This window comes from Microcaecilia unicolor, chromosome 3 (assembly GCF_901765095.1).
Source record: "Microcaecilia unicolor chromosome 3, aMicUni1.1, whole genome shotgun sequence".
Taxonomy (NCBI): Eukaryota; Metazoa; Chordata; class Amphibia; order Gymnophiona; family Siphonopidae; genus Microcaecilia; species Microcaecilia unicolor.
The window spans coordinates 44,754,939-44,769,967 of NC_044033.1; the positions used below are offsets into that span (position 1 = coordinate 44,754,939).

General features: G+C 41.5%; 1 protein-coding gene across 1 annotated transcript in view; it reads left to right on the forward strand.

Moving 5' to 3' along the window:
- EML6 (EMAP like 6) overlaps positions 1-15,029 on the forward strand; it is a 744,128-nt gene that overhangs the window by 639,699 nt on the left and 89,400 nt on the right. The window contains 2 exon segments of the mRNA XM_030195849.1: positions 5,464-5,569; positions 5,571-5,670. Of these exon segments, the coding sequence (XP_030051709.1) occupies positions 5,464-5,569; positions 5,571-5,670 (206 nt within the window).

A 15,029-nucleotide genomic window follows, 5' to 3' on the forward strand; every position in this document is an offset into this window, starting at 1 on the left:
CCTTGTTGGTAGCATATATATTTAATCTCAGTTGTAGAAACATGCTGGCTTGTGCTGCATATGGATATACACAGATGAGCCATCAGAATAGAATATCTTTGCATTGGTTAGAGTAGCAATTACTTCTAATCAGTGTGTCAGGGGCTTGTTATAGGGACACCCTAGCACATGTTGTATGGTGCTGAGATGTTTTCGTCTAGTAAAGGGCAACCAAAACAAGCATCAGATTATGAGAATCAGGTGCTCAGCATTCAGAGTTTCTGTTTATAAGTATAATGTTTTTTTAAACACTAATCAGACTGAAACCTGAGAGCATTAACATCTTTTCTCCCTGTGGATACATCAAAAGAGAAGATGGTATGTGGGACCTTGTTCCTTTTGTTTTCTGGAATTCAGTGGTATATTATAAAAATTCACTTGATATTTTCTATTACTGCTATTTTAAAAGACAGATATTGAATAAGAGGGGAAGTGTTACCTTCATGCAGAAGTCAGAGTCCGTCTAAAGTGCCAGTTCTGTTGTATATATTTATTTCTATTTAAAGTTCATTAAATGTAAATGTAAGCAGCACACTATTAGCTGCCAAGTTCATACAAAGTTAATTGTTTTCATTGGAAAATCTGTTGGCTGCCTACTATGTGAATATTCCACCACTGTTTCATTATTGCTACCAAGCGTCACATATTTGGGGCATATTCTTAAAACTTTGACTGGATGGACAATACAGGTCTTTATCTGCCATCATGTACTATGTTACTATGGTCTTAATTAGTTTATCCAGACCTTATATGAACATGGTATTGTTTTGAAACCCAAAGGCAAAACCTAAGGGTGTTTGCATAGTTAGGTGTAAACTGTGTTGTTTCTGACTTGATTTGTTTTGGACTGCTTTGGGTCCCCCTACTGATCTATACATCTGGTGTCTATAATTTTAGAATATGGAAATGAAGAAATAAAAATTACGTTTTGAGTGTACTCTGTAGAAGTTGTTGTTTACTTTTGCAATGTGTGTATGGATGCCTGTTCTGTTGTGTGCATGTGATAATTTTTGAATAACTGTCTATAATTATGGCTATGATTTCTAAACATGTGGCATCATTAAAGGACAGACTTTTAAATTCCCAGTTGGGTATATATGCTAATCTCAACTTTTGTTAATGTTTCAGATACATCCATGTACTTGCTCCCATGATGTTATTGAATCTATTATTCTGCCTCACTGTATTTTCAAATGTAAACCACATTGAACCTGGGTTTGCTTGGGATAATGTGGGATATAAATGTAAAAAAGAAACCTTTATCCTCCACCTTTTAAGGCACTGCCTATCCAACTGGATTGTAATGGCACAAGGAAAACGAGTTTGGTCCAGTGAAGACTAACTCAAAATAACCTGTTCCTTAGCTGAGCTCTAGTATTAACCATATTAAAAATGTGACCATACCATGCCTTTGTGGTTATATTAAACTAATAAGTTACATCTATAATACTTAGTATAGTACCCCCAAAAAATGTTTTATATTATATTTATTAAAATACTGTTTCTTGCTTCTCTCAACGTTTTTGATCATTAAAAATAAAAATCAGGAGGAAAAGACCTCATTTAGACCTTAACCACACTTTTGGAACTTATTGGAACTTATTGTTTCCTATATATGGGATTGGTCAAACAAGTCATCATTGGACTAAAAAAACATCCTGTTAACCGCTGTTGAATAAACAAAAATAAATCTGCTTTATTCACAATAATTTTAGTTCAACAAGCGTATGTATAAAAAATGTTACTTAACTTGAGCAGCCTTGCTCTTAAACAGCTCCAAGTGATCGTCTAATGTTTTTTTTTTTTCAGTAAGACCATGTACGGCACTGTCAATTACTTGGTTGGGGTCCCAACGGAGACCCGTTTCACTATGGCTTCTTCCGGAGACCCCACCTTACTTGACGATCTGTAATTCAAACGGATGAATTCGTATTAAACCAAAATGAGATAAAATAGAAACAAAAGGAAAGGAAAACTTCTAAGAAAGCTTCTAAGAAAACACACTTGATATTGTTTGTTTGATATTTATTATGTATGTTTTTTATTTAATCATCAAAGGCTGTCTAACATTCTTATAGAAACCAGTTGGTGGTTTCTCTATGTTTTTGTGTCATGGTATTATTGTATTTATATGGTATTATAGTTCCTTTGGCTGTTTTTGCTTTTAATATTTCTACATTTGTTAATTTATCTTTTATTTTTAATTTTGTAGCCCCTGACACAGCCCTGCTGGGCGAAACATGGCCTGTGTCGGGCATTATTTTATATACAAATTGATTAATAAAGTTTGTATACATCTATTACTGATCTGCTCTTTTGTCTTCCACTTTGGAGTTTGCAGATCATCTGCCTTGTTTCCTGGGACCTACTTTATAAAATATACATGAAGATTTGTGCCTACTTCCAATCCAGACTTTAGTGTCTGTAGCTTCACTTAATTGTGAGTTCTGAAGGATTTGTACTGGTATATAAAGACATATAGGTGCCTCTTGGGCTCTTTTTCGAAAGAAAAGGGCGCCCATCTTTCGACACAATCAGGAGATGGGCGTTCCTTCTCCCAGGGTCGCCCAAATCGGCATAATCGAAAGCCGATTTTGGTTGCCCTCAACTGCTTTCCGTTGCGGGGAGGGCAGGAGAAATGCTGCATATGGATGGAAGAGAGGAAGACAGGAAGGAGATGCACATGGACGGAGGGGAGGGGAGAGAGGAGAAATTGACTGGATATGGATGGATGGAGGGGGGCAGGGGAGAGAGGAGCATGGGTGGACATGGATGGGAGGACAGGGCCCAGGGAGAGAGGAGAAATTGCTGGATATGGATGGATGGAGGGGGCAGGGGAGAGAGGAGCATGATGGACATGGCCCAGGGAGAGAGGAGAAATGCTGGATATTGATGGATGGAGGGGGGCGGGGAGATAGGAGCATGGATGGAATGATGGGAGGACAGGGCCCAGGGCTGAGAGGAGAAATTGCTGGCTATGGATGGATGGAGGAGGCAGCAGGGGAGAGGGAGAATTGCTGGATATGGATGGGGAGTTGCTGGACATGGTGGATGGTAGGGGGAGGGCAAGGGAGAGGAGAGTTGCTGGACATAGGTGGATAGAGGGGAGAGGAGGGTTGCTGGACATGGATGGAGGGGAGGGCAGTGGAGAGAGGAGGGTTGCTGGACATGGTGGATGGAGGGGAGGGCAAGGAGATAATTGTTGGACATGGATGGAGGAGAGGGAAGGGGAAGACAGGAAGGAGATGCACATGGATGGCGGGGATGAGAGAAGAAATTCTGGACATGGATGGAGGGGAGAGAAGACAAAGGAAGGAGATGCACATGGATGGAGGGGAAGGGATATAGAAGAAATGCTGGACAAGGATGGAGGGGAGGGAAGAGAGAGGAGGGAGAAGAGATGAGGGAAAAGGAAGAGAGGAGAAAAACTGCATATGGATGGAGAAAATAGACAGAAGTTGGATCCACTGGACAGTCAAGTCTGCGGAGGACCCAGATTTTACTTATGGATATAGAGCAGGAAATGAAGAAGAAAGGAGGAAAGTAAAGAAATAATGGAAAGAATCCCTGGAAACAGAGTTAGAGGACAGATAGCAGCAGAATCAGATACTGGGCCAGCACTGATCAGAAAAACACTTTGAAGGGGTGAAAGATGGGAGAAGACTTAGGAGACTGGGTAAGGGAGAGATAGAGGGGGAATGGGAGTGCTGGAAAGGGAATGAGAGGGAGATGGTCCAAAGCTAGTAAGTAGATGACTACTAAGGACTAAAGAGTGAGAGAAAGTGGGGGAAAAACAACTAAAATGAAGATCAGTGCCAGACAGATGCAGAGAAGGACAGGAAGAGACGAGAGAAGAGCAAAGAAATGGAAAGAGCCAACCTGGAAAAGTATTTAGGAGAAGACTGACACATGAAAAGTGGAAAAGAGACTGGGACCAGCCCACTAGAAAAATAGAATGCTCAGACAACAAAGGTAGAAAACAAAACATTATTTTTATTTAATGCTTTTTAAGGACTAAGATGTGCCTGCTTTGTGAAATGTACATTTTTTTTTTCGTATTGTTGTATTTTGCAGAGTACAGGAGAAAATACATTTCTGTTTCTCTTTTACCAGTATGTGCACTGCTTACAGAGTCTGGCTTTCTTGAAGAGATCTATATTTCAGTTTTTGTGGGCATGTTTTTTGTGGTTCCCTATTTTGTATCACATGAGGGTCTGTCCATGTTCTGCATATGTGACTGAGATGACTGATTCTGCTAGCATGTAGTGTTTCATTTTCCATTTTCCAATAGCAGGTATATTGGTGCACCAGGGTATTTTCATAGGTGAGTTATAGCTCTTGTAAGTTAAGTTTTCTATATAGATTTTGAGTGTCTTTTTGTAGAGTTTTGTGTTATTTCATAAAGTGTCTGGCCCTATTGTTTTTGATATGCTGGCTTCATATTCAGCATTTTAGTCTGGTGCATGTGTGTGTTTTTTTTTAAATGGCCTTAACGAATATGTATGAGATGTACATATGCAAATGAATTGCAAATGTTCAAGCCAACACACCTTTGCACCCCAAAATGAAACAGTCAAACTATGCCCATGTCTGGTGCCTATTTTACAAAGTCTGCTCCCCCAGATGTCAAAACCTAGCTATGCCTCTGCTCTGTAGGTCCCTGATGCGACCACACCTTGAGTATTTTGTGTGGTTCTGATTATCACATCTCAGAAAGGATGGCAAAAAGTTAAGGGATGGAATACATACCTTATGAAGAAAGGCTAAACAGGTTAGAGCTCTTTAGCTAGGGAAAAAAAGATGACAGAGAAGGGATATTATTAAGTAAATAAAACCACTTATATCACACAAAAGTAAAAGTAAATACTAAATATATATGTATAAAGTGAGAATGGTGCTCAGGACATAGTGCCTATGACCATAAAATCACCTGGAAGTCACTAAAATCAATCATTGCACCATAAAACTCTGCCTAATAAAATAATCACCTACAAAAAATTTAAGAAGGTAGGAACCTTAGCTTAACTCAGTTGAATGATCTTCATCAGACCAAGGTTGCTGGGGTGGATCAGTTAAATTGTGATGGTTGCTTTACCTTTCAAGCAATGCCTAAAATAGTTATTTTTTCACCAAGCATATACTATGGAATCTTTTGCTAAAAGATGTGGTGCAAGGTGACTAACACAAAAAAGACTAGGACAAGTTCTAGAGGTAAATCTGTAAAAAAAAATATGGTCAAGTAGATTCTGAAAGTCATTGCTTATCCCTTAAATTGAACTATAATAAATTGAATCTACTTTCTGAATTTGCTGGGTATTTGAAACCTGAACTAGATACTATTGAAGACAGGATGCTGTGGACTTTGGCTGACTCATCATGGCTTTTCTGATGTTCTTATGCCTTCTGTATTCATTATTTGAACAGGTGCCAAAGTGGCAAGCAAAGGAGGCCATATGGAAAGAATTTTTACTGTTGAGTTCCGTCCAGATTCGGATATGCAGTTTGTATCTGTGGGAATTAAACATGTCAAATTGGACCATAGCTGGAAGTGCTCTCCTTTACAAAAAAGGGGTTGTCGGCTCCGTCAGTGATGCCAAAATGCAAACCATGCTTTCTATTGCCTTTGGTGCCGTAAGTCTCATTGCTTCTTTAACATTTCCTAATGCTTACTGCAAAGGTATTGATTTTAATGCATGCATAATGTTTCAAGATTTGAAATGAGGATTGCATAGTTGAAAATGTGTCACTATTTCTAGTTTTAAAGCGCTGTGGATTGGACAGCCCAGTGGTTCAGTGGTAGTGCTGCATATTGCCTGTTGAAGGTTCCCAGTTCAGTCCCTAAGAGGCCCTTTTACTAAGCCACTCTAAAAAGTGGCTGGTGCTGTTGTTAATGCGTGGGTTTCCCATGTGCTGTGGCCTGTTTTAGTGCAGCTTAGTAAAATAGCCACATTTCCATTTTGTTCTGTAACGGTCACTTGCTAATTTCTCAATTAGTGTGTGGCCATTATCACATGAGCCATTACTGCCACATTTTGTAGGCGCTAAGGGTTCCTGTGCTAACCCTGTACTAATCAGGCAATTCTGGTTGCCATATCTTTAAAAAGATATAGTGGAATTAGAAATGGGTGACCAAAATGATTATCAGGATGGAACTCCTCTCATGAGAAAAGGCTTAAGAGGTTAGGGCTCTTCAGCTTGAGAAAGAGATGGCTGAGGGGGATATGATAGAGGTCTACAAAATACTTAGTGGTGTAAAACGGTTAAACATAGATCAATTTTTTTACTCTTTCAAAAAGTACAAAGACTAGAGGATGCTCAAGGAAGTTACATGATACTACTTTTAAGACAAACAGGAGGAAATATTTCTTCACTCAACGAATATTTAAGCTCTGGAATTTATTGCTAGAGGATGTGGTATCAGTGGTTAGTGTATCTGGGTTTAAAAAAAGATTTGGACAAGTTCCTGGAGGAAAAGTCTATAGTCTGCTATTGAGATAGACATGGAGAAAGCCACTGCTTATCCCTGGGATCAGTAGCATGAATATTGCAACTATTTGGGATTCTGTCAGGTATTTGTGGCCTGAATTGGCCATACTGAAAGAGGACACTGGGCTAGATGGACCATTGGTCTGATCCAGTATGGCTATTCTTATGTTCTTATGAATTCAGTTCCCATGATTGCATGGTTCCAAAGGTGATCTAATTCATAGCTCCCATCCCAAGACTCTACTGCTGTAGTCTAGTGATGGACTCAGGCCCATACCTCCCACTACCTGTTGCACTTGTGGTGGAAATTGTGATTCTTCCAAAATTCACTAAAAACCCACTGTACCCACATATAGGTGCTCCCTTCACCCGTAAGGGTCTATTGTAGTGGTGGTACAGTTGGGGGTAGTGGGTTTGGAGAGCTCAGCAGAACAAGATAAAGGGCAACGGTGAGATATGTACCTGGGGCATTTATATGAACTCCACAGCAGATACCCCCTAGGGTGCCCCACTGCTCTCCTGGGATGTCTGGGGGACCTATCTGCTAAAAATGCTGGCCCCTCCTACATCCCAATGGTTGATTTTGTGCATTTTTTAACTCGTGTGAGGGTTTTTTGTTTTTTTTTTTAATGGGCTAAAAAGATAAACGCAAAAAGCCCAAAATCTTGTTTGAATGCTATTTTCAAAAAAAAAGATAGACGTTTTCTTTTTTGAAATGGTTACATTTGCTATTCAGATGGGGACATTAGCGCAAAACTTCCAAAGTCTGACTTAGACGTCATATCAAAAATGTGCCTCCACATAAACTTGTAAGTCTAAGTGCTTTGAAATACGCCTCTATGTGGACTACTTTATTGACTATGACAAGTGTGAGGAAGAGTGGATTATGTATTAGCCATCCTTCTAGCTCTGCTAGCCCAGCTCAACCAGTCCAAATAACAATATATTTGTGTGGCCCATCTGATGCTCATACCCAACCAAATGGTTACACAAGTTCTACATTCACTGGTGGCTACTGCCTATCTGTGGAGTTTGGGCTCTGTGAATAGTGTGTAGCCCTCAGTCTATCTGAATGGCCTGATAACTATCTGTATAGCAAAGGGCCAGGCTTGGGCAGAGTGGGGAAGGCTTTCAAATCAACAGTATATCCACTAAGTGTATGTCAGATAAGTGCTGGGACCGCTGCTTTATAACATATTTATAAATGATCTACATATGGGAATAACTAGTAATAATTAAATTTGCCAATGACACAAAGTTATTCAAAGTTGTTAAATCGCAAGAGGATTGTGAAAAATTGCGAGACGACCTTACGAGACTGGGAGACTGGGCATCCAAATGGCAGATGACATTAATGTGAGCAAGTGCAAAGTGATGCATGTGGGGAAAGAGGGAACCTGAACTATAGCAACCTGATGCAAGGTTCCGTATTAGGAGTCACCGACCAGGAAAGGATCCAGGAGTCATCGTTGACGATACTTTGAAACCCTCTTGCTCAGTGTGCTGTTGTGGCCAAAGAAGGCAAATAGAATGTTATTATTAGGAAGGAATGGAAAATAAAAATCTGGATGTTATAATGCCTTTGTATCTCTCCATGGTGCAACTGCACCTTGAATACTGTACTGTGTGCAATTCTGGTCACCACATCTCAAAATAGATATAGTGGAATCAGAAAAGATACAAAGAAAGGTGACAAAAATGAAGAGGATGGTACGACTTCCCTATGAGAAAAGGCTGAAACAGCTAGGGCTCTTCAGTTTGGAAAAAACTAATATACCATGGTATAATATTCAAATAACAATTATGATACAATATCAGCAACAATATAATGAAACATTTTAAATAAGCCACAGAGGGGAAAAGTTTACTTGTGTCATATAGAGGCAGAGTTTAGAAAGGATATATAGAGAGGGAAATTCAAATATCCAAGTCAGGATGCATGGAATTCCCATACTGTTTTACAAGCTGCTCTGGCAAAATATAGTAACATAGTAGATGACGGCAGAAAAAGACCTGCACGGTCCATCCAGTCAGCCCAAGAAATATGCCACTTTTTTGTGTATACCTTACCTGATTTGTACTTGTCTTTTTCAGGGCACAGACCGTACAAGTCTGCCCAGCACTATCCCTGCCTCCCACCATTGGCTCTGGCACAGACCGTATAAGTCTACCCGGCACTATCCCCGCCTCCCAACCACCAGCTCTGTTATCCAATCTCGGCTAAGCTCCTGAGGATCCATTTCTTCTGAACAGGATTCCTTTATGTTTGTCCCACGCACATTCAAACCCCTCCATGTCTAGAGGGAACAGTGATTTTTAGAAAGCTGAACATAGGGGAAAAAAGTATCCCTTCACCCACATACACAAACATGGCAGCAGCTTTCTAAAATTGCTGCTGCTCGATCCCAGCATCAGCAACTACCCCCAACCCCCATCGTTTCCCCATCCTGATATCAGCTTCCCCAATCCTACCCCAAAATCATAACTGAGACTCTGATTCATACCCAGCCCTCCTGGAGATCATATCTGAGCCTCCCTCTGATGATCACACCATACGCTCTCCCCCAGTGAGATCACACCGATCCATCTCAACCACTGCCCCCCCCCCCAACCAGCAAAGGTATCTCCCACCCAAGTCCCCGTGCATGACGCCTGACATATGGCAGCCTCTCCAGGACTCATCCCCTTCAAAAATGGCCCTTGGACCACACCCCCACCACCACATTTCACCTGTCCCCAGTCCTCGGGCTTACCAGGGGTCTCTGGTGTCTAGTGGGTGGGAGTTTTGACCACTCGCTCACCCTCCCTTGTGACTGCTGGATTTCAAAATTGACCACCGATCCTCTAGCAGAAATACGACTAGGGGGTCAGGCTTCCATTTTTCAGGGCCCTGAGTCCCCAGGGGAGGCTGCCACATATTGGTTTATGCCTCCACTGGGGGTTTCCATGAGAGGGTGTCTTTGCTGTTGGTGGGATCAGGTGCTATAGGAATGGTTAGGTGTGTGATCGTAGGGGGACTTGGTTCATATACAGTGGGGGAAATAGTATTGATCCCTTGCTGATTTGTAAGTTTGCCCACTGACAAAGACATGAGCAGCCCATAATGAAGGTAGGTTATTGGTAACAGTGAGAGATAGCACATCACAAATAAATCCGGAAAATCACATTGTGAAAGTATATGAATTTATTTGCATTCTGCAGAGGGAAATAAGTATTTAATCCCTCTGGAAACAAGACCTAATACTTGGTGGCAAAACCCTGTTGGCAAGCACAGCGGTCAGACGTCTTCTGTAGTTGATGATGAGGTTTGCACACATGTCAGGAGGAATTTTGGTCCACTCCTCTTTGCAGATCATCTCTAAATCATTAAGAGTTCTGGGCTGTCGCTTGGCAACTCGCAGCTTCAGCTCCCTCCATAAGTTTTCAATGGGATTAAGGTCTGGTGACTGGCTAGGCCACTCCATGACCCTAATGTGCTTCTTCCTGAGCCACTCCTTTGTTGCCTTGGCTGTATGTTTGGGTCATTGTCGTGCTGGAAGACCCAGCCACGACCCATTTTTAAGGCCCTGGCGGACGGGAAGGAGGTTGTCACTTCAGAATTGTACGGTACATGGCCCCATCCATTCTCCCATTGATGCGGTGAAGTAGTCCTGTGCCCTTAGCAGAGAAACACCCCCAAACATAACATTTCCACCTCCATGCTTGACAGTGGGACGGTGTTCTTTGGGTCATAGGCAGCATTTCTCTTCCTCCAAACACGGCGAGTTGAGTTCATGCCAAAGAGCTCAATTTTGTCTCATCTGACCACAGCACCTTCTCCCAATCACTCTCGGCATCATCCAGGTGTTCACTGGCAAACTTCAGACGGGCCGTCACATGTGCCTTCCGGAGCAGGGGGACCTTGCGGGCACTGCAGGATTGCAATCCGTTATGTCGTAATGTGTTACCAATGGTTTTCGTGGTGACAGTGGTCCCAGCTGCCTTGAGATCATGACAAGTTCCCCCCTGGTAGTTGTAGGCTGATTTCTAACCTTCCTCATGATCAAGGAGTACCCCACGAGGTGAGATTTTGCGTGGAGCCCCAGATCTTTGTCGATTGACAGTCATTTTGTACTTCTTCCATTTTCTTACTATGGCACCACAGTTGGTCTCCTTCTCGCCCAGCGTCTTACTGATGGTTTTGTATCCCATTCCAGCCTTGTGCAGGTGTAATGATCTGTCCCTGACATCCTTAGACAGCTCCTGCTCTTGGCCATTTTGTAGAGGTTAGAGTCTGACTGATTCACTGAGTCTGTGGACAGGTGGTCTTTCATACAGGTGACCATTGCCGACAGCTGTCTGTCATGCAGGTAACGAGTTGATTGGAGCATCTACCTGGTCTGTAGGGGCCAGATCTCTTACTGGTTGGTGGGGGATCAAATACTTATTTCCCTCTGCAGAATGCAAATAAATTCATATTACTTTCCACAATGTGATTTTCCGGATTTTAATTTGTGATGTGCTATCTCTCACTGTTACCCAATAACCTACCCTTCAATTATGGGGCTGCTCATGTCTTTGTCAGTGGGCAAACTTACAAAATCAGCAAGGGATCAAATACTTATTTCCCCCACTGTAATTGGATTTAATTGGAATTCAATTAAAGCAAAACTGAAATGACCTCATAGCTGAAGTGAGCTTTGATGGCAGCTTCAGAGGTTGGGAAGTAAGACCAATACTGGGCAGACCTCTATGGTCTGGGTTCCATAAATGGCAAAGACAGATCAAGATCAAGGCTGGAGTGGACTTCGATGGAAACTCTAGTAGTTGGGAAGTAGGACTAATGCCAGCAGACTTCTATGGTCTATGCCCCAAAATTGGCAAGGAGAGATAGAGATTAAGTATACTAGTATTTAATTATGAAGAAGTGGAAACTGTGCAGAGTGCCAGATTCAACTTTGGCCACTTTGTTGGACATACTTGATAGACTCTGCATTGAAGCAGATGTAAATTCCAATGTCCAGGTTTCCCAATACAGACATGGATTCCATAGAGAATGCACATCTGTGTTGTTGTCCCGCCCTCCCTAAGCCTCCTTGCCATCTAGACATAAGCAACTTTCCCATGTTTGAATGGCCCATGTTCTGAAATGGCATTTAAATGTCTGGACCTCTCTAGTGAGGATGCTTTTAAAATAAGGGCAATAGACAGACAAGGTGGGTAAAACAAGGGAATGGGATAATAAAGTGAGTGGCGAGATTGAAGGTAAATTATGTTTGTTTATTGATATACCACCTTTCACAATACAATCAAAGCAGTGCACAAAAACAATATAAGTCAAAGGGAGAACAGAATGCCATATATGATAGGAAAGCCTAAGAAAGCAGGGGAAGTAAAAAAAAAAATGAGTCAGTTTAAAAAATTTAAAAAAAAACACACACACACACACACAGAGGAGTAGAGGCAGAGATGCACAATTCCAGGAATAACATGTGTAGAGTGTTTGTGCGTTTGGGGGGCTTGCCAGGTGCCCTTGGCCTGGATTGGCCGCTGTCGTGGACAGGATGCTGGGCTCGATGGACCCTTGGTCTTTTCACAGTATGGCATTACTTATGTACCTAGGGAAGTAACTAGCCAACTGAAGGTTCAGGGAATGCCATGCTGAACAGGTAGGCTTTCAGTTGGGATTATTCCACTAATTCTGTAAAAGTTGCCAAAAATTGTGCATGCAAATTTGGTTTCATGCCCAATTTGTGTGCGCAATTCAATTGAATGATGAGCTAATAGCAACAAGCAATTACTGGCACTAATTAGTATTATTTGGCATTTACGTGCGATCTGAAAAAGTAGGTGTGGAAATAGAAGGGTCATGGAGGTAGCGGTTATTCCTAAAAGTAATTCACATTGTTATAGATTAATGGGGATACGTGCCTAATGTAGGCACATACATTTGAACCACACTTCAGAGCAAGTGCCCAGTTGAACCCCCCCCCCCCCCCCCCAATATCCTTGTTACTCGATATATCCCTTAAAAGAGGTTCTAAGGTATACAAACAATAGGGGTGATAGGGGCCAGCCCTGTCACATTCCTCTTGCAATATTAGAAGGTTCTGAAGAAATCCCATTCATGCCAATCTCTGCATTGATGGAGCATAATATAGAGCCTCATAAAAGAACCTAGTAATACCATAAGTCCTCAGCACTTTGTGCATCAATCCCAAATGGACCCTGTCAAATGTCTTCTCCACATCAAAACTGATGAGCAGAGAAGGTGTCAGCAGGCATTTCATCTGCTCCAAGGAAGCCAAAATTTGTCTCAGATTTTTTAACAGCATGACTAGCCCTCACAAATCTCACCTGAGGAGCTACCTGCAGAGTGGGTAGAATCTGAGCCAACCTATTAGCCAGAATCTTTGCAAAAGACTTGGCTTTATAATTAATTAGGGATATAGGACTGTAGGATTCCGCCTTCTGAGGATCCTTACTTGGTTTTAATAGCACCACTGTTTGAGCTCTTTGCAGTGACTCAGGCTTAGTTTCTGTAGCTATAATGGTGTTAAACATACTTTCCAAAGAACTTGACATCTCTGGACATAGGATCATATAAAATTCTGAAGCCAATCCATCTACCCCATGGGTCTTATGTAAGGGACTTTGAGCAACAACCCAACATATCTCTTTCTCCGTTATAAGAGCATCGAGTAAAGCCTTTTGAGAATTATCTACCTTGGGTAATTGTAGACCAGACAAGTAGGCCGTGCTGTCCAGATCATCATCTTCAGTGGGAGAGTATAGTTTTGCAAAATAAGTTCTAAATACCTTGCTAATCCCTTGTTCTATGCATATCAGAGTCCCTGTTCATCTATTAGCTGGACTATTCTTCTGGGACTTTCTTTTTGTTTAATCAGGCGTGCCAAGAGGCTTCCTGCTTTATTGGATTATTTAAACAATTGAAATTTGTAATACATTGCAAATGTTTTAACCCTTGAGTGAATTAGTGCTGAGTTTAATGTCAGTAATTGAGCTTAGTTAGTACTTGTGGGGTTGAGACCATAGTGTTTTCTATCCCTTTTCACTTGGATTTCAATCTTGCTTGTCACCCTATCACGTGCTTTTTTCATATGGGATGAGTATGATATAATGTCCCCTCTCAATATTGCCTTGGCAGCCTCACAAAAGACCACCGGCCTATTCTTATAATCTGTATTAGCACTCTCATATTCCTTCCATTTCTTTATAAGCATTAAGTTTTTCATCAAAATACAAATCCTGGGGAAACCTCCATCTCCCATGTCCCTGCTGTCTTTGACCATCCTCCAATATAATCCAAATCAGGGGCGTGATCTGAGACAGCTATAGGACCTATCTCAGCCTTCCCTAATATGGGCAACAGTGAAGATGATAATAAAATGTAATCAATATGTGACTGGGTCAAGTGATGCAAGAGCCTCCAAGTGTCTGTGAAATCTAATGTATTACAAAGCAATGGAATCCCCTGTGAATAGTCCACAAGCGTTATCGAGGGAGGGTGGGATCTATCTACAAGTGGATCAAATACAGTTTTGAAATCACCTCCCACTGTCATAGGTATTCCCTGGATCTCCTGCAAGTGATGTATCAGGGTCCTATAAAAGCACTTGTCGTATTGGTTAGGTGCATAGACATTAACTATAACTAGGGATTTGACAGTTCAAAGAAACATGAGCTATGATAAATCTGCTCAATAGATTGACAAAGCTTTTATGTTTTTCTAAGATTAACCCTTTCCTGAATAGAATAATTACACCAGCTTTTTTGTTATTGGTAGGCCCCTCTGTATAGTCTCCAAACCACCATCGGTGTAATTTGCCATGCTCAAGAGAATCAAGTTGTGTCTCTTATAATAGCACTGCTTGGGCCTTGTGTCTAAGACCTGTACAATTTTACTTCGTTAAATAGGCAAAGATATCCCACCCACATTCTAAGACATAATTTTAACCATTGTCCATAATAGTCTTCCACCCAAATGACAGAAACCAATTGAGATCTAAGAGAGAGGGGGAAGTGACCTAGCCTCCACCTCCACTCTCAGTGTATAGAGTCTATGAAAAAGACATTGAGGAAATTCAGTCCTCCGTTTCCAGGCATACCAGTTCTCAGTGAACCCACTCTTAATAACACCTTCTCCCTCCCTGATTAAGGTGAGTTTCTACAATCCCACACCAATCTTCACCCAAACCCTTCCCTCTAGTAGAGCTTTTACAACTCCAGTACCCCATTGAAAACCACTATTAGGGGGTTTGATAAACAAACCTATCACATATGTAGTACCTCCCACCCTCCTTGGATATACTATTAAGCAGCATGCAGTTACTCCTGTTCCAACCCACAGTAAATTATATAGCTGTCAAACATGCAGTCCTTTGGAATAAGCTGCTAAATGGAGAAATCCAAACAGCATTTTGCTAAAAGCACAGTCATAGAATCCTTCTGAGGTTACTTCTCATGTACCGAATAGGCAACCATGAGATGATTTACACATTTTA